The sequence below is a fragment of the Megascapheus bottae genome, chromosome 10 (genome assembly GCF_031878675.1).
Source record: "Megascapheus bottae isolate mThoBot1 chromosome 10, mThoBot2.hap1, whole genome shotgun sequence".
In the NCBI taxonomy this organism is placed as follows: Eukaryota; Metazoa; Chordata; class Mammalia; order Rodentia; family Geomyidae; genus Megascapheus; species Megascapheus bottae.
In genome coordinates, this window is record NC_143518.1 from 33782907 (window position 1) to 33803720 (window position 20814).

Consider the following 20814-nt stretch of genomic DNA (forward strand, 5'->3'; position numbering starts at 1 on the left):
TTCCAATTAACTACCAGAAAGCGAAAAGTGTAGGTGGCAGAATTGCAACCTTGGAGTGAAATAGCTAAGGGGCAGCAAGCACTCAAGCCCAGAGATGAAGCCCCAGTACTGGCACAATAAAAATAGATAGATAAATAAATAATAAATGCACAGGATGCAAGGAACACATGGAGATGATGAAGATAATAATAGTAATATCAGAGATAAAATAAGAAAATATCAGAGATAAAATATCAGAGTAAAATAAGAGAAGGAATTCACTTCTAACAAATAAGCTTTTTATCTGGTTTACCAGCTTCTTCTGCCTTCATCCTCTCTCTCTCTCTCTCTCTCTCTCTCTCTCTCTCTCTCTCTCTCTCTCTCTCTCTCTCTCTGCTTCTGAGCTTTACAGAACTGTCTTCCATGAAGCCAATTTTGGAACAGCCCATAGATTTATAATTTTTCTCATGTGTCACAACAATAAGAGAAAACTCTTATCTTTAACTTAACTACAAGAGAATCTCAACCAAAATAAAAATAAAGTGGGATGTCATGTTTCTTTAATAAGCTTTTTTGTAAGGAAGCTTAGGAAAGGCACAGTTTAAACTTATCAAATTATTCCAATGTATAGAATTTTCAGTGCAGAAGCATGAAGATTTATATCTGATTCTACATGCAGAATAGTCAGTGTATTTTTTTTTTTTTTGGTCGGTTGTAGGGTTTGAACTCTGGGCCTGGGTGCTGTCCCTGAGCTCTTCAGCTCAAGGCTACCACCTTACCCCTTGATTCATTGCACCATTTCCAGTTTTCTAGTGGTTAATTGGAGATAAGAGTCTCATGATCTTTAGTGTCTGGGCTGGCTTTGAACCGAGATCCTCAGATCTCAGCCTCCTGGGTAGCTAGGATTACAGGCATGAGCCACAGCGACTGGCTTTCTTTAACAAGTTTTTAATAAATTCATCCTGTCATTTAATGGGGTCAGTAGGTAAGTACCTGGAAAGTTAGTTTCAAGGTGGTATTACTTCCAGCACTGGCAGGAAATAGTACAACACAAAGATTCCAACCAACCTCTGTGTGTTTTATTTTTTTCCCCCTGTACTCGACCAGTCCATGAAACATGGTGCCATAGAGGAAAAAAAAAACACTGAGTTATAATATCAGTGCTTTCAGTAACCAGTTGGGAGAGTATGGATAAGCTAACTGATCTTTCTATCCAAAGAGCAAGAGATCTGTAGATTTGTATTCAGTTCTTGATCCCAGGGCTGAACACATCCTAGAGGCAAGGTGTTCTACCATGATTCTATACTATCAATCCATACATGAGTTCTGAGATCTATGATTTCTACTATTTTGACTTCCTAACCTACCAGAATACTTGAGGCATAGAAAAGAAAGGTCTCTAAGTCTTTCCATTTCCTAACAAATGGGGCAATGTCATTCTTTCTGACAGCAGCATAGAATTCCATTGTGTACAAATACCACATCTTGTTGATCCACTCATCAACTGAGGGACATCTGGGTTGGTTCCATATCTTTGCTATGGTGAATAGTGCTGCAATGAACATCATTGTGCTAGTGGATTTAGTATGTCCTTGTTTCTGGACAATTGGGTCAATGCCTAGTAGCGGGATTGCTGGGTCATAGGGGAGTTCTATGTTTAGTCTTCTGAGGAACTGCCATACTGTTTTCCATAGTGGTTGAACGAGTTTGCACTCCCACCAACAGTGTAGTAGTGATCCCTCCTGGCCACATCCCCTCCAGCATCTGTGTTATTAGTTTTCTTGATCCTGGCCATTCTAACTGCAAGGAACATAGGCTCAATGGTTTCCCTCATTTGTCATAATCAGTAGAAACCTTGGGCTCTCATAGCAGAGATTTGTAATAGAGGAAAACCTAGATACATAAGACCATATAATATGATGCTAAATGAAAGGACCTCTAGGATATAGAAACAAAAGCCATATAATGATGAGGGATTGTTGTCCTTAAAGTACTATGTTATTTCTCATCTCTTTTCCTGTCCCTTGGTTATCTCATATTGTTACAGTATCTCACTTTGTTATCTGATATATTGGATATATTTGTATTTGGTTATTTGAAATTGGATAGGGAAGGGGGGAAAACAAGATTAGGGGTGGGGGTGGGGGAAAGGGAAATGCGGAGCAAGACATGAGAAAGGATATCAATGTATGTGAATTAATGTACCTTTTATCTGGCGAATATAATGTAATCCTTCTATTAATTACAATAAAAAATATATAAAAAAAATTCTCTCGCCTTTAATTTAGAACCTACCTCTTCTTTATTTCATGTTTTACATTCAACCAGGCATATTTTGACTTACTGTTTAGCACACGACTGTCATCATTAGTCAAATTCCATTGCCAAGTCTAAAGTTACATTTCACAGCTGTGGCCCCCCAGTTTGCTGAGAGCATTGCAGGAGGAAATAACTCCCCCTAATCCAAACCAATTGAGCTATGATTGCAGGCAAAATAATGTCAAGATGCTGTCCATGAAGATAAGTGGAACTTTCTGCTGCTCCTACTAATCGCTGATACCTCCTGCAGTGATGCCCTAATAGGCCCAGTCACTCTTCATCAGGGCAGATGGCCATATCCTCTTGGTGCTGGGAGGAAATGCCAGGATGACACCCCCTCCATAGGAGAGGTTAGGAGGCCAGGCAAGAGGCTCCTTAAGAAGCAAATGGCCTTGCAAGTACATACTATTATATCCTCAAGAAAGGATATAATACAAGGGATTAAAGGATATAAAAACAAGGGATGCCTGTGTCACTAGAAGAGTGTCCAGTGATGCTGTCAGCGTCCTTGCTAGCACTTAGTCTGCAGAATGCTAAGCCCACTCCACCACAATCCTTGTAATCCTTCCTAGGCATACAGAATTTGCGCTTAAAGATCAGATTGACTCATATAAAACTATCGACATGTCTAAGATGCTGTACACCTTATTTGATGGCTGAAGAAACTCAGGTCAAGGGAGGCTCTAGTATGTTTTCCTTCATGTAACAGGGTTAGTGGTAAAAGGCTTGAACTGAGAGGCAGCAGCCTGGTTCTAATTTCAGTGACATGAAGATATTGTTTAACCAAGGGTAGTTTACTATCCTGGGTCCTTTCTTTCACCAGCTTTTAAAATGCAGTCAATGTTGTCCATACAAGGATACTAAAGAAAAAAAGGAAAATTTATGTCTAAATGATTTGGGTCAGAGTGAAAGAGCTCTTCAAATCCAAGAAATGGTGACATTAGAATCCAGTTATAAACTGGTCTTGGGAAATAAGGCTCTCCCCTAGTTATGTAACTTCCCAATGAGACCTGGACAATGGTAAAATGAAGTGGTTATTATGTAAGCCCGAAGACCTGATTTCTTGGGCTCAGTTCTGACTTCATTATCATGAGTCCTTACACAAGTTAAAGTTTCACTTTCTCATCTATAAAATGAGATGTATAACAGTTCCTACTTCAAAAGTCTAGAGGGAGAACACAGTCATACACAGAATTTTGAACAGTCTCAGGCACACAACAAGTAATCAAAACAGGTCAGTAGCTACTGTTGTACTTAAAATAAAGCTACAGCTTTAAAGTAGTCACAAAGTAGTAAGGAGCATGTTGAGATGCTATCACATTCAGTTCTCTGGCTTCTCTCAGAAGTTCAACTGGAAAAAATAGCTCAAGGTCCCAGTCTCCAAGATGAGAACCTTATTGGCTGTACATGAGTACAGCCTAGAAGAAAACCAGAGGTTCAGAAGATCATGTTGGGGGCAAGTACACCTTCTAATGGCAAGATTGAGGCCATGTGACCGGCACTCTTCATAAGAGATGAGATGGTCCTTTTATCCTGATAAGCTATAAGCTAGGCATGAGATCTGCAAGAGAATTCTGTCACAAGGAACATGCAATGGGCACACACACACACAGGGGACATAATGTGATGTGAATCAGCAGTGACCAAAGTCATAGCACAGCAAGGTACTGAGTCAAGGCTCTCTTATACTATGATCTGTAGGAGAACTGGAGAACTTACAGGTCTGCTGGCTTATTGACCTAACAATCTAGAAATATTCTTGCAAAACACATTTTCTTGGGGTCTACAGTTCTTTTATTCCTCACCTCTTAAATATGCCAATGATTTGCCAATTAAAACTCTTTCCTAAGCTATTATCTCTTCAAACCAGACGTAGTTTATACTAAATAATTAAATCAATCACCATGTTTGGAGGTTAACCAGGATGGTATACAAAAAAGTTAGAGACATGTTCCCTGCCACTCCCCAATTCTGTTTCCTTTGCTGAACAATGCATTTCTCTTTTTTGGCTTGGAAACTGGCCCTCCCACCTAAGGTTCAGCAGCAACAGACCTCACAACCCTGGCCTGTCTGGAAATAATTCCCTCAGCCACATGGCAGCAAGCCAGTACAGGGCCTGAGAACCAACCCTGCAAAGAGCCACAGACTCAGTAGGTGGAGAGTGAAAGGAATAGAGAAAACAGAAAAGGCAGAGATCAGAATTATCTCTGAGAGATATAAAATAGAAAAACAAAAACAAAAACCCAAAACAAACTGATGTGATCTGGAACTAGATGACTTCTCCTTGGGCAACAGGAGCTAATTTCTAAGTGGGCATTTTTCTAAGACTGCTTTTGGCAGGACACCCCTACCATGCCTGTACTAGATCTAATGACAAGACAAATAAGAATGGCTTTGTTTACTTAGGATACTTGCTTAAAATTATTTTGTTCTGTTTGTTTCCCTTCTTATAGATAATACCTTTTCATGGGAATTTGGTCTTTGAACCACAATATACTCAGTATACACATATAGCCAGATAACATGTTCAAGTTTATTTGTGTGTGTGTGTGTGTGTGTGTGTGTGTGTGTGTGTGTGTGTGTTTGCCTGCCAAAAGCCTTAAACTCAAGGCCTGAGTGCTGTCCCTGAGTTTTGTGCTCAAGGTTAGTGCTATACCACTTGAGTCACAGCTATACTTACAGTTTTTTGAAAGTTAATTGGAGTTTAAAGGTCTCACAGACATTCCTACCTGGGCTGGCTTTGAACTTGTGAGCCTCAGATCTTAGCCTCCTGAGTAGGTTTACAGGCATGAGTCAACAGCATTGGCTTCAACTTAATTACTTTACAATGGTGCGAAAGCTAGAAACATATAGGAACTGTAGTTTGATTTTAACTTTTGATCTTTTTTTTCTGGGCTATCAATATGCAGTAGGGTATGTTCATAATGCTGGGCAGAAGCAGCAAAACAAAGCTCCCAGTCATACTCAAAGAGGGAAACAACCACATTCTAGAGTATACTGTGTTGCTAAGCTATAATGTTTGCTAAGTTGCAACTTTGAACATTTTCAATTTACATTGGGTTTTCTGGGACATAACCCCATTATAGGTCAAAGAGCTTTTGTATTAATAAATCTTGACCCTATCATGTCTTGTTCTCATATCCCCCAAATGACAAGGCAGGTATAAACCTAGTGAAACTGTCTTAAGGCATAAATGACACCACGTAGACTCAGAGGAGGGCTATTCAGGAAGTGGGTTAGAAGGCCTCATCAAGCCATGCTTCATGGCTTGTCCTAGAACAGTAGATCTGGAAGGGTCATTAGGGTTATCAATACTGTGCTTTCAAAAAAAAAATCTCATCTATAGGAAAATACTTTCCAGGATACTAACATATAGTACATAAAAAATGGCCCCATGGTCATGTCAGCTTGAAAAAATGCTGGGTTTAAGAGATTTCTTTAAGATGTCTCAGCATTTATATTGTATATATGCTTATTTGATTATTTGAAATAGGATAGGGAAGGGGGAAAACAAGATGAGGGGTGGGGGTGGGGGGAGGGAAATGGGGACCAAGATATGAGAAAGGGTATCAATGTTTGTGAAGTAATGCACCTTCTATCTGGTGAATATAATGTAACCCTTCTATTAATTACAAAAATATAAAAACTAAAATGGAGTAGTTTTTCCCCTTTACTGGAATATTTTAGGTGATAAATGTTTTTATAAAATATATTTTAGGAAGTGCTAATTTTGACTATCTTTCTCCTTAAACACAAGGAAAGTGAGATTCAACAATGGTATAGTAATTTGCACTAATATCATTCAGGATTCCAGTGAAAAGGTGGGACAGTGGGATTGAATTATAGGTTTTTTGTGTGTTTGTTTTTTACCAATCCTGGGGCTTGAACTCAGGGCTTGGATACTGACTTTGGGCTTTCTCAAGGCTACTGCTCTACCAAAGCACCACTCCAACCTTTTCTGTGTATGTGGTACTGAGGAATTGAACCCAGGGCTTCATGTATGCTAGGCAAGCACTCTACCATCAGGCCATGCTCCTGGCCCCTGAATTGTAGGTTTGTTAACCCTAGGGAGTTATCGCAGGCTCCAATTTTGAGTTAAATTTACTCAAGTATCAAGGTTTTTCATACTTAGATCATTACCCAGGACAATCAATATCTAACTACTTGGACTTAGATGATGGGTCCCCTTGGAAAACAGCAATGCATTTTTTCTAGCCCATGCTAAGGTGAGCAAAATTCCTAGTGTTGTCTACCTGTTCCTCTTTTATAGTATGTATCCAATGGTTAATCCTTTCCAACTGCTCACATGTACAGTATAAAATTCAGATGAAACTAAAAGAAAATTTCATTATATAGAATCAGTGATAGACTAGTAAGGTAGTTCTTCCATGTTTGGCATTAAAACTGCCACCTCCAAATCTTCAGTGGGGAGAAGGTTAGTGCTGGGTGTCCCAAAGTTCACCAGAGGAAAATAATAAATGAACAATGACTGTCCCTTTACCTTCTTTTTTGATTTGAAGACATTACACCTGAAAATGTTGCTGGCACCATCTCGAGCGATATAGCTGAAGATCTTCAAATCCTGGGAATCATGAGAGACATAGAAGATCCTAGGGAAAGAGCAACAGATAAATATACTGAAAATGGCAGTAGATTCAAATCTTCCATATTAAGAACTGCTAGAAGACAGAGCTCACTAAAGTTAAATTACCAAAGTCTTCTTCCTTTGGGATCAGAACTCCACAATGCAAGAGTTCCCCAAATACTGATGCTCATGTGAGTGATGTCTAGATGTGAGAGAAGCCTGGGTAAGATATGGAACCTACACTATTTGGAGATGTCTTTGAGGTGGCAAATCTAACCCAGTAATTTCTATGTGTTAAGTTCTTATCCTTATCAGTGAAACAAATTTGCATCTTCCCAGAGTAATATGTATGTTTCATAATGTCTCTTTGTTGTTAGCCACAATGAGAAGACTTGGGCAACCAGCAGCACCAACCATGTTGGGAAATACTCCTTTGTATTCTCATAGGTACCTTGGTGATTATAGCTCTACTTTGCCCCTCTGCAAGGACCATGGTTTCCACAGATTCATTCCATGAGTCAGTCAGTGCTTTGAGAGCATGACTGAGCCTGGGGCTTTCTCAGCAGCTGAGGATATTGAACAAAGCCCCTGGGCTCACAGAGCTTACACATAGGTATAATTATGCAAATAAAAACCAAGTGCTATGAAGTAACATCAGGCAGAATAGGATTAGGTCATGGTGGAGGCTGCTGTTATAGATATCTTCTTATAGACATGCAGAGACCTGAGGATATGAGAGAGTCAGTCACAGGGACAGAAGTACTGCAGGAGGAAAGAACAGACATGAGCTCTGTGATGTGCTGAAGATGCTTAAAGGACACGTGAAATGTCAAGTATGGTTCAAGAAGAGTGAATTTAGTCAGTAACAGGACCACAGAAACTACCAGCCACCAGAACACAAAAGGCCTTGAAGGTCACAGCTTATATTCTAAGTGAAATGAGAAGCCATTGGAGACTTCTGAACAGGAGACTGACTTCCTTATGAATCCTTAGAACTAAAGTATCTCCTGGCTACTTGGAGTTGAAGGTAGGGACAAGGGTGGTAGAAGCAGAAGAAAAAGAAAAATGATAAGCAGAGGGCCCTAGTGGAAAAATCTTCAGTAGGCCTAGGACAGGGTGCAATCAGAACCAGCAGGTCTGAATCCTGTTGGGCATGGAGTAAGGGCAGGGAGATGAAGGAAATGGCCAGTAGAATTAATTTTGGGAAAGAGAGAAGGGCGAGGGAAGAGGGGCAGGCTATTAATGAACATCACTGGAGCCACATCCTACCCCAAATTGTTTTTTTTTTCCTCAATAAAAACATTGATGACTATCACCTAAGGATTTATCTGGCCTATTGTTGTTTTTTTTGTTTTGTTTTGTTTTTTTTTGTTGTTTTTTAGATGTCAGTGTTTTATAGGAGAAAGAGAATGGAATCTAGGATTTTAAAGTCTTTATAACTTTACTACTTAATACAAACAAGGTAAGCTACTCAGATGATTAGCTGTGCTATCTATAAAGTGGGACTTATTAATAGAAACATCTTGCAAGGTTATTGTGAAGATGAAGTATTTATGAAAGTGCCATTTTACTTTTCTTTATTGATGCAGCTTATAAATAGTCTAGTAGCTGAGATTCTCCCCAGAAGCCTGAAATATGTTCAAAGAAAGGAGAAAAGAACTGGGCAGAAACTCAAGTTCATGTTAAGGATCACAGGTCCTTTGCTAAACTCTGCGTTATTTCAGGTTCTGATCTTGTTTTCTAAAAGTAGCTTGGTCAATTTTCTCAATGTTTACCATAATAATAAATAATCATTAGAGGAATAATAACCTTCACAGAAATTAATAACATTTCTATCAAAGTGATACTAATAATAGATAATATAATAGACAATGTGGCTTCCAAGAAAACTAATCTGAGAAGTTTAGTCCTTGGTCTTTGTAATAATGCCAAACTACACTCTTATCAAAGGGACAAGTCAACAATGGCACCTCCATATTTCCTGTCTGAACTTAGGCCATTCCCCCTAATGCTTCCTATCAGACACCCCCCCAAATATCTTTGAAACTCCTCAAATTTATCAGGTCTTTACCTGAATAGACCATCATCCCCCCAAAAGGGGCCAAACAAACATGGTCATACTTCAGAGCTCAGGCTTAATAAGGAAACATTGTAATCATTCAAGTCAGAAATCTGGGCAACACCCTTGATTCCTTACTCAACTGTTCCTAGAGGGTCACTCATGGCTATATCCCAGCAGGGGACCTCCCTGCTATGTCTGTGATTTGTGTTTTCAACTCCATGAGCACTGTCTTTGTTCTCATTTTTTTAACCTGGATTTGCACAATATTCTCTGCATGTCTTTCTGCTTCCTAGCACACTATCAGCCCATTCGCCCAGTGCTAGCAAAGGAGCATTTTTAGAAATATATACTATATCCCATTATTTTCCTCTTGAAGCCATCCAAAGACTTTCTGTTGCCTTCAGGTTAAAGTCCAAATTCCTGAGTATGAAGGAATCCTCATGCCTACAGAGTTCTGACCTACATAAACCTGCAGAACTAGCCACATATTATCTTCCTGCCTTTGAAACCACTGAGGACATCCTTCAAGACTTGGCTTAGAGAAGCTTTCCTTCCTCCTCAGTAGATGAAATGACTGAACTCCCTGAGGTTTGCCTGTGCTGTTGCATCTCCTCTGCATTATCAGGTTGATACAAGAGCTCCTTGAGGGAGCAATGACCCACATCTTAGCATCCTAAGTGCCAGTACATCACCCTGCTTAGGAAGGAAAAAGGCATATCACTGTCATTAATAAACACTCATAATGTAGTCTGCCTACCCCCCACCCCCACACTTATCTCAGGAATTCTAGTCATTAGTTCAAGGCATCACATATAAGATTCCTTTGATTTTGAGTTTTTAATTTATTATGTAGTATCCAAGGGACAGAGAACTAGATTTAAAGCTGATACAGCAGGGATGAATATGATCTGGCATTCCAACAAGACACAGAGATGTGGAAGGTACAAAGGGAGAGAAGTAAGCTAAGGTTAAACTTGCCCTTCACAGAGCACCTTTGCAAAAATCTGATGATAACCTATGCACAGAAACAGCTGTTCTCTTTGGACTCTGGAAACTGCTCAACTTGCTATGTCTGAAACCTAATGTGTTGTTATGAAAAATAAATAACCTCTTGCTAGCCAAAAAGTCACTGAGAGCTTAGAAAGTTTCCACCAATATAACCAGGAAGCAGAAAGTTTTTCCGTGTGATCTCATTCATCAACATATTAATACATAAACTAATCAAAGGTTCAGATTCATACTTCTAGGTTTTGAAACACATCCAAAGAACATTACTTTTTATTACCATTGTATGGTTTTTCTTAAGAGCTGTAAAAATATAGTAGATTTGAGATAGATCATAAACAATAATTCCTTAGAAAGCCAAAATCAAATACAGCAAAATAAAATACCAGGAAGCAAGTACTCAAAACAAGTGGGATGGAGTCTAGGAGAAAGGGATAGATAAATGAGGGGGGAAGTACAGGCAAATAGTCAATGTAAGGGGATGAGTAGGGAGGGTGGGTGAGAATGCTGACAGGTGTGACATTGTTAAAGATATGTTGTATTCACAAACTGCAACTACTTAAAGATAATACAAAGTAAAAAATTTAAAAAAAGAACTGTGAAGTGTGGGGTAAAAACTGAGGAAAGAAGAATGTGAGCACTATGGAGCATGGAAAGATCTACCTTTCTTTCCTCCTCCTCCTGAAGACTAATTTGGTTCTATCCATGCTTCCAAAAAGCCACTATGTCTATCTTCCTAACTTTCACCATAATTATGAGGCACAGAATCACAAAGAGGTTGACTGGAGTTCATATAATTCCTAAGGTTTTGTAAAGCTTTGTTCCCTATTTAAATTTCATAAGATTTATTGCATTTATTTCAAAATATACACATCCTTATAATTTTTAATTACTAATGGAACTGTTAGGCTATAAAAACCACATCAATAAACTTCTGCCAGTTTTGATGGTCATAAACATATAAAAATGAGTGAAAAATAAACAACATCTTAGAGAAACTAGATTTGGGATTTATCATTGTGCCAGTATTCAGGTTGACAAAATGATAAAGAATCACCAGACCCACTAGCAATGCTGCTCTTTGCAGACTATTAATCTACAGAAAACTCTATTTCTCTTTGGATCACAAATGAAAAACAGAAAGAGAGTAGAGAAAAGATCTATGAAGTCTTTGAGCAGCCTTGCTGGTCAGGTCTGTCACTCCCAGAGAGACTATTCATTCCCTAATTTCCCTTATGTTGATTGGAAAATACCCACAGAAGAAAATGATTATGTGTACTGGCCCTGGTGTGGGACAGACTTAGAATTCATCTCAAGCTCTATTATTTTATAGCTGTGAGAACTCAATCACTATCTTGATCTCTTCTTTATTTTTACTCCTCTTATTATTTTTTTAAAAAGAGAAATGCATCCTCTTTCTTGTTTCCCTTTCTGCGCCCTTATAGTCCACCACTATTCTGGGAGTATCTCTGAGGGTGTTTCTGCATGAGATTTACAACTGACTCCTTAATGTGATTAGGCCTCATCCAATTAATTGAAGACATGAATGGAACAAAATGATTATATAAGCTAAGGACATTTTCCTCCTATTTTAAGCTATAGACATTTTCTGGCCTTCAAAGTTAGACCAAACATCAGCTCTTCTTGGGTCTCAAGCTTTTAGAATGGAACTTAAACATCAGTTCTAGTTTTCAGCCCTGTAGATTCAGACTAGAGCTTTTCAGTCCTGGTACAGCTCAAAGCACAGAACCTGATTCTAGGGGACCTAGGCCTGCCACTGGGTCTTGAACAAACTCTGTTCTTCCTCTTTGCTTCCTTTCTTGGCTCTAAAAATGAAAATAATGAAACTTCTTTTAGAATAGGTGTAGGGTAGGCTGGGATTGTGGCCTAGCGATCGAGTGGCTGTCTAGCATACACAAAGCCTGGGTTTGATTCCTTGGTACCACATACACAGAAAAGTCTGGAAGTGGTTGTGTGGCTCAAGTGGCAGAGTGCTAGCCTTGAGAAAGCTCAAGGACAGTATCCAGGCCCTAAGTTCAAGCCAAGAAAGAAAGAAAGAGAGAAAGAGAGAAAGAAAGAAAGAAAGAAAGAAAGAAAGAGAGGAGGGGGGGTGGAGAGAGGGAGAGAAAAGAAAGAAGGAAAGAAAACAGAATAGGTGTAAAACAAAGAGAAAGGTTTATTGGTTTCTCCCACATCACTATCTCATTGAAGGTAGGGAAAAGTGATCCTCCAGTTGGAATATGACACTCTATTAGTCTGCTTTTGTTACTATAATAAAATACACGAGATTGTCTATACTAAAAATATGTTTGTTCAGCTCACAGGGTGGGAGGCTTGAAGTCTAAGAGGATGGCATAGTTCTAATGAGGCCCCATTTAGCTGCATTAGATCATGGTAAGAAAGTTTGTATGTGTCTCTTTCATCCCTATGAAGCCATGGAGATTCCAACCTAATGATATGGTCTGATTTGCTGTGATCTAATCTAATCTAATCTAATCTAGTGGGTTTTTAAAACTTTCACCTCCAACACTAGTTTCTATCCATTGCTATAGCTTCAACCCATTAGATTTAGGAGATTAAACATCAGTATGAATGGGAGGTGCCCTGCAGTCAGAGGTTTTTCTCCCCAAATTCTGAAAGACATAGATATTTCTTTTTTTTTTCTTTTTTAAAATATTTTTTATTGTAATTAATAAAAGGGTTACATGATATTTGCCAGATAGAAGGTGCATTAATTCATATACATTGATACCCTTTCACATGTCTTGGTACCCATTACCCTCCCCCCCACCCACCCCCCACCCCCCATCTTGGTTTTCCCCCCTTCCCTATCCAATTTCAAATAACCAAATACAAATAAATTCAATATATCAGATAACAAAGTGAGATACTGTAACAATATGAGATAACCAAGGGACAGCAAAGGAGATGAGAGACAACATAGTACATTAAGGGCAACAATCATTCGTTATATGGCTTTTGTTTCAATATCCTGGAGGTCCTTTCAATTAGCTTCATACTATATGGCCTTATGTATCAAGGTTTTGCTCTATTGCAGATCTCTGCTAGTAGAGCCCAAGGTTTCTACTGATTATGACAAATGAGGGAAACCATTGAGCCTAAGTTCCTTTCAGTCTGGTTTACTTCACTTAATATGATTTTTTCTAAGTCTTTCCATTTCCTAACAAATGGGTCGATGTTGTTTTTTCTGACAGCAGCATAGAATTCCAGTGTGTACAAATACCACAACTTGTTGATCCACTCATCAACTGAGGGACATCTAGGTTGGGTCCATATCTTTGCTATGGTGAATAATGCTGCAATGAACATTGTTGTGCTAGTGGATTTAGTATGCCCTAGATTCTGGATGGTTGGGTAAATGCCAAGTAGTGGAATTGCTGGGTTATAGGGGGGTTCTATGTTTAGACTTTTGAGGCACTGCCATACTGCTTTCCATAGTGGTTGAACTAGTTTGCACTCCCACCAACAGTGTAGTAGTGATCCCTCCTGGCCACATCCCCTCCAGCATCTGTTATTATTCGTTTTCCTGATCCTGGACATTCTAACTGGAGTGAGGTGGAATCTTAGAGTTGTTTTGATTTGCATTTCTTTTATGACCAGAGATGTTGAGCATTTCTTCATGTGTCTATAGGTCATTTTTATTTCTTCTTCAGAGAAGACTCTCTTTAAGTCTGGCCCATTTTTTAATGGGATGGTTGTTACTTTGGAGATTACTTTTGGATTGATTCAATTTTTTGAGTTGTTGATATATTTTAGATATGAGGCCTTTGTCCGTTGTTTGGTTGGTGAAGATCTTCTCCCACTCTGTAGGCTTCCTAATTAATTTACTAGCTATGTCCTTTGCCATACAAAAGCTCTGCAGTTTAATGCAGTCCCATTTATCCAACCTTTCTCTGATTTGTTGTGATTCTTGGTCCTTATTAAGAAAGTTTCGACCTGTGCCAAGGAGGCCTAGTGTATCTCCTATTCCTTCTTGTAAAGTTTTCAATGTGTCAGCTTTTATCTCCAGGTCTTTGATCCATTTGGAGTTAATTCTAGTGCAGGGTGACAAAGAAGGATCTAACTTTAGTTTTCAACAGGTGCTTAACCAGTTCTGCCAGCACAACTTGTTGAAGAGGCAGACATGGATATTTCTGATCCCAAAAGATACCTCATCAAATAGATGGAAATGGAATCTAGCTGGAAAAAAAATCTACTAAATAACTCACAAATGGAGGATACAAATCCAAGTGGTTTTCTTAAGGAAGATCTCTAGGAAATTAAGAAGTACATGAAAAATGGACCAGACAAAAGAAAATCAATCTGCTTTTCAAGACAAACTGAGTGAGGCTGCCTATGAAGATGGAGTCATAGGGAAATCCAGCATAAACTCTGTCCTCAAGAAGAAGGACTCCCTGGCCATATAGCCCACATGAGTTTGTGTCTCACACACTGCCACTCTAAATATGTTATCTTTAAAAGACCAGGGAAGATCTTAGGAGGGTGTTAGGATGGAGGGAGGTCAACTTATCATTCAGTGTGCTTTGCTAATAGAACAACATCCGAAACCATAGCAAGGAATGGGATGCATCCATTACACTGTCTCAATACCAGTGTATCTTTTCTCTTCCCACTCAGCCCTACAGTTGAATACTGTTTCACATACCTATCTGAAGTTGACACTTGATCTTCTTCCCTTGAGTCTTATTTTTTTTATTCTAATCTTTAGATAACCTTTGTTCTTCATGTTGATCACTTTCTCTCACAGATCATGAAATAGGTCTCTTTACGGTCACAGACATATTACTGTTGGAATATACCAGCTATCCATATTTGTTTGTCACTATGATTGGGCCATGTGTCATGCCTTGCTATGGTAATGTTCTAGAAGGAATTCTGGGATTTCAGGAGACTGGGATTTGAGAGACTGTAGAGTTCATTTCTTTAACTGCAGGCATAGAAATGCAAATACAGAAGATGCTTTCTAAAATCTCTTTAAGGAACAATCCACAAATGTTTAAATTGTTGTTGCAAAGATATACTTTGTACCTAGAGTAAAAAATGCCAGCAATCAATTGAGTTTTAAACTCATATGAACACTAGACAAATACATATTTATCTTTTGAAATTCTAGTTAAGGCACCCTCATGGTCTATCTCAGGAGTTAATTTATGTTTTAATTTCAAAGTTGTTAACAAATTTTTTCTTATGTGCCACTAAAGTACTCCCTTGCTTTATTTGAATCAACTACAATCATCACACAGCCCTTTCTAAATGCCAAGAGTGTGATGAGTTAATTTCCTCATGTTCTGTACTTGACAGGCAGGCAAAAAAAAAAAAATAGAAAAAACAAAACAAAAGAAAAGAGTCCAAGATGCCTCATAAAAGCCACTGTATAAAAATCTTCCATATACTCCAAGACTTAAACTTCTTCAACACTCATTTTTTTCTCAAATAATTTCATCTGTGATCGACTGTCAAAACCCAATGCACTTATGTGAGTTGCTATTTCTCTCCTCTTCAGCTGTGTTAGGTGAGGCAATACAATGCCCCCACTAAAGGCCCATGTATTTAAAGGCTTGTTCCCAAAGCTGTGTTCAGAGGTGACAGGATCATGGTAAATTTGATTGCATCACCCACTGATGGCTTCACAATTTGATGGCATTACTGGGATGTGGATGGAAACCAGGGTGTGGGATCTAGTTGGAGGAAGTAGGTTCTTTGCCATGCTTTTCTTTTCTTTTCCTTTTTTTTTTTTTTTGCCAGTCCTGGGGCTTGAACTCAGGGTGAGGGCACTGTCCTAGGACACTTTTTGTTCAAGGCTAGCACTCTTCCACTTGAGCCACAGTGCCACTTCTGTTTTTCTTTATGTTTTTGTTTTTTGCTGTACATGTGGTTCTGGGGAATCGAACCCAGGGCTTCATGTATGCTAGTTGAGCATGCTAACACTAGGGAACACTCCTGGTTTGCTATGCTCTTTCTCCAGGGTGTTTTGGCCTCACCAAAGGCTTAAGGCAAGAAAGTCAACTGAACAATGGGCCGAAGACTCTGAAACTCTAGAGCTAAAATAAATTTTTACTTCTTTAGTAAAAGGCGAAAGATTTGTACAATCTGAAGAGAAGCCAGAGAATGATAAATTTTTCCTTCTTTAAGTGTTTTTTTTTTCTTGGGGTAGGAGTTAGTTCATTTTTCCTATATCTCTCAGGAGCCTTAAGTTTCCTGAAGACTCTTGTTCATAGACATGACTTTCATCTCTGAATCAGAGAACAGAGACAAAGCCAACATATATCCTGAATGTGTTATTCTTAGAGGGACTAGGGAGGTCTTGGAAGGGTACTAGGGGGGAAGGAGGCAAACTTACTGTTCTCTATGTTTTCCTAATAGAACACCACCAGGATCTATAGTAAGGAATATACCTTTACCCCTAACACCCGAGAAAACCAACACCAAGTCAGTACCAGCGCAATAGCAGGGGCACTATTCCAACTGATACATAATGTAGAAGTTCTTTACTGAGAAAATTGCAGCTTCCTCTTTTCCTTTGTTCCTGCAAACATTCTTTCTGGATTCTTTCAGTTTAATAAAGTACCTACTATGAAACAGGCACTGTGTAAATTATTTTATTTATTTTAATAATCCTCTGAGCCTCTTCAGATCCCATTTTGCAGTTTGAGAGAAGACGGCAGTGCTTCTTCTTTCCCAGCCTCTGGAATGTTTTGAGTCTTAGCGCGCGCTCTCTCTCTCTCTCTCTCTCTCTCTCTCTCTCTCTCTCTCTCTCTCTCTCTCTCTCTCTCTCTCTCGTGTGTGTGTGTTTCTTAGAACTGCCATAATAAACAAGGCATCACTAAACAACAAAAACTTAGTCTCTTTCAGTTTAGGAAACCAGAGTGAGAAATCAAGGCTATATCTGATAGTTCTAAGGAATAATCTGTTCTACCTATCTTTCCTTGTTTCTGGTGATCGATGACAATCCTTGGCACTCTGGCTAGTAGTTTCTTAATATAGTGTCACATGGCCTTCATCCTTAGGTCTTCGTCTCTATACTCATGTTGTTGTTGTTGTTGTCGTCGCCGTCGTCGTCGTCGTCATCATCATCATCACCACCAAGATCATCCCCTGGACTTCTTTACCTTTTTTTTTTTTTGGCCAGTCCTAGAGCTTAAACTCAAGGCCTGAGCACTGTTCTTGGGCTTTCTCAAGACAAGAGCTCTACCACTTAAGCCACAGCACCATGTCTGGCTTTTTTCTATGTATGTGGTACGGAGAAATTGTACCTGGGTCTTCATGCATGCTAGGCAAGCATTCTACCACCAGGCCAAACTCCTAGCCCTTTCTTTTCCTTTTTATGGAGGGATTGCAATCAGGGCCTCATGTTTCCTTAACCCTCTTCTTATAAATGTAAAAAAACAGTTATTCATTGGATTTAAGGTATACCCTTATCTAATATGACTTATTTAAATTCATCTTCAAAGTCCCTATTTCCAAATCAGGCAATAATCTTGGGTGGGGTTTAGGACTTAAATACAGCTTTGTAAGGACCTAATTTACTACAGTATCTGAGTTGGAAATCTGAGCCTCAGTAACCTTAACTAAGTTCTTAGCTGATTAGAACCATCAAATATCATTAGAATACTAAATTGTTATGGCTGCTGTTCATCCTCTCCCTATTTCCAGGCTAGAAATGTGAATTTGCTTTGACAGAATGTGCTTTAATATATTTATTACCTGGGTTCCCTGGATTTTCTCATTCCTGTTATTTTTTTTTCAAGCTCTGCATGGCTTCATAAATGCCTCTCTGGCCACAGGTGATTTGATTCTTGGGTTACTAAGATTTTCTGGGGGACACTCAGGAGAAAGGATAAGTGACTCATGCTTCATCTCTTACCAATTTCCAGTCCCATGTGAAGAGTTTGTATTTTTACTTTGGAACTTTGGGTGGTGGGTTGGGAAGCTGAGGAAGCTTCCCAAGAATGTAAGGTGAGGGTTGAGGGCTCCTGCTTGATAATTCTTTTTATATTTTTTAAAGATTTTAATAACATTGATTTTTACATCATATCTCAAATGTCATGCTTAACAAATAAGTATTCAAAAAGGAAATCTCTATATACAATCACTGGCACATAGATTTTAAAATGTAATTAAAATTAAGCTGAGGATTTGTATGTTATAGACACATATCGATCTATATAACATTATGTGTATAGAGTATATATCCCACGATAGATTTTTATGTCTAGTGGTTATGTTTATATTTCCAAGACTATGTCATAACCTTGGGCACCCAAATATTGAGTCCTCCCTCTTGTACTGTTTCGATCTAATGTCCACATATGAAGGATACCATGTGCCTTTTGTTCCTTTGGTCTTGACTTATCTCACTCAACATGATTCGCTCTAATTTCATCCACTCCCCAGTGAATGCCATTATTTCATCTTGTCTGTTGGCTATGTAGAATTCCATTGTGTATATATACATACCACATTTTTTTTTATCCAGTCGTCTGCAGTAGGGCATCTGGGTTGTTTCCATTGTTTGGTTATTGTGAATAGTGCAGAGATGAACATGGCTGAGCAGGTGTTATTATCATCATATCCTGGATTCTGATGCTCAGGATAGATGCCCAGGAGTGGTATCATGGGATTGTAGGGAAGGTCTATTTTCAGTTCTTTAAGAAACCTCCACACTGCCTTCCAGAGTGGCTGAACTAGCTTACAATCTCACCAGCAGTGCAGTAGGGTTCCTCTTTCTCCACAACCACGCCAGCATTTGTCGTTGTCTGAGTTCATTGGCCATTCTAATTGGGGTAAGGTGTATTTTAGTTTTTTTTTTAATTTGCATTTAATTCTTTAAAAAATTTTTCATTTATTTATTTTTTATTGTCGGGGTAATGTATAGAGGGGTTCTGCTTGATTAATTTGCTTGATTAATTTCTCCCTGTTTCATAGATTCTCTTCATTGTCTCTATAACCCCATACCCCTGAGCAGTTGTTAGGATTGCTCAATGTGCACTGTGTCCTTTATTCTGAGAAACTAACAACTCCACCTTCCCCTGCCACATATTGATTCTCTTGAAACATAGCTTTGGGCTGGGTGTGTTTTAGACAATGCCCTAAAGGAGTTCAGGTGTATTGACAGAACAAGGCAAGTTCTGTAAGTGTAGAATAAAGGAAATACAGCAAATACAGAAGAGGAGGCAATTTTCTGCCTATAGAAATCAGAAATGATGCACAGGGCAACTACTGCTCACACTGAAGAAAATGGGGTAACTATATATACTACAATCAACAGGCAGATTAAAAAATGTGATTATATATATATATAACACATGTATGTCATCTTACACATAAATTATAGTAAGTTACACTTAATAAGTTACATCATATGCATGATAGATTAATGTTATAATATATTAATAAATAAAGTAAAAAGGGCTGGAGGCATGGCACCACCATTTGAAGCCTCTCCTAGCCAGGGGACTGGGGTTATTTGATGTGGCAGTGGGAGGAGGGCTGATTGAAACAAGAGTTCAGCAAGATTTTCAGTGAAGTGTCCTGCTCAAACCGAAGCCAACTGACTGGACCTACATTTCACCTGTTCATTACTATACTTTCCTGAGGGTGGACAGTCACAGAAATGTGACAGGGATCTGAAGGAAAGCAAGTTCAATTTGAAATATTCTGCTACTTTCATTTTAGAGAGGGGATACACATTAGCGTCTTCTGGCTCTGACTACCTAAAGGAAGGGGCACTGTAATATATAGTGGGTGGGTTGTGGGAAGGCCAGGCCAGGGTTACCTTTACAATCTGGTTTGTGAGTATATGCAGTTCTCATTTATATAGTTTGTCAAATTTCTCTTTATCAGCTCAATTGTCTGATGGGCTTGTTTCCTAACAGCTTTGTCCTTTCCATCAGGGAAAAAAAGCAATTTGGAGAACGTTTAGTTTCATTGCCAATAAGTATCTCCCTATCTCCTCCCCACCAAACACCATGTATATTGGGACTAACACACATCATGTATCTGTATACCTGTGTGGGTTTTTTTGTTTGTTTCTTTTTTTTTTTTTTGCCAGTCCTGGGGCTTGAACTCAGGGCCTTGGGCTTTCTTGCCTACCACTTGAGCCACAGCACTACTTCTGTTTTTTTTTTTTAAATGTATATGGTACTGAGGAATTGAACCTGGGTCTTCATGAATGTTAGGCAAGCACTCTTACCACTAGGTCAGACTCCAGCCTGTGTATATCTGGGTATACATACCCACAATAGCAATGTATGAGTATGAGGGCAGGCAGATCATACACACACAGCTGTTCCAGCTTAGAAGGGAAGTCACTGCAGTGCCCCAGCAACCTCACCAATCAAGACCATTCTCCTGATTAATTATATATTAATGTGAGATAGTAAGCCCCAGTATAGATCATATTCATCAGGGGATTCCGTTCTGAGGCTTTTCTTTGCTAATTCTTACTAAAGAAAGGTTTTTACTAGGCCCATTAAGAAAAACAAGAGGAACACATTCACTATTTTCTTTTCTTTTTTTTTTTTTTTTGTGGGTCATAGGGCTTGAACTGAGCCTAGGTGTTGTCCCTGAGCTCTTCAGTTCAAGGCTACCACTGGGCCTGGGCACTGTCCCTGAGCTCTTCAGCTCAAGGCTTCTGCCCTACCCCTGGGCCTGGGCACTGTTCCTGAACTCTTCAGCTCAAGGCTACCACCCTATCCTTGAGCCAAGCCCTACTTCCATTTTCTAAAGGTTAACTGGAGATAAGAGTCTCAGGTCTTTTTGTGCCTGGGTTGGCTTTGAACCTTGATCCTCAGATTTCAGAATACTAAGTAGCTAAGATTACAGGCATGAGCCACCATGCCGG

At 39.1% G+C, this 20814-nt stretch overlaps 1 protein-coding gene across 3 annotated transcripts in view; it reads right to left on the reverse strand.

The window, feature by feature from the left end:
• The window catches only part of LOC150057882 (carboxyl-terminal PDZ ligand of neuronal nitric oxide synthase protein), a 268284-nt gene that overhangs the window by 46508 nt on the left and 200962 nt on the right, over window positions 1-20814 (reverse strand). For all 3 annotated transcript variants that reach the window (XM_090340598.1, XM_090340599.1, XM_090340597.1), the window contains exon 5: window positions 6800-6908. In XM_090340598.1, the coding sequence (XP_090196724.1) occupies window positions 6800-6908 (109 nt within the window). The remainder of the gene's footprint in view (window positions 1-6799; window positions 6909-20814) is intronic.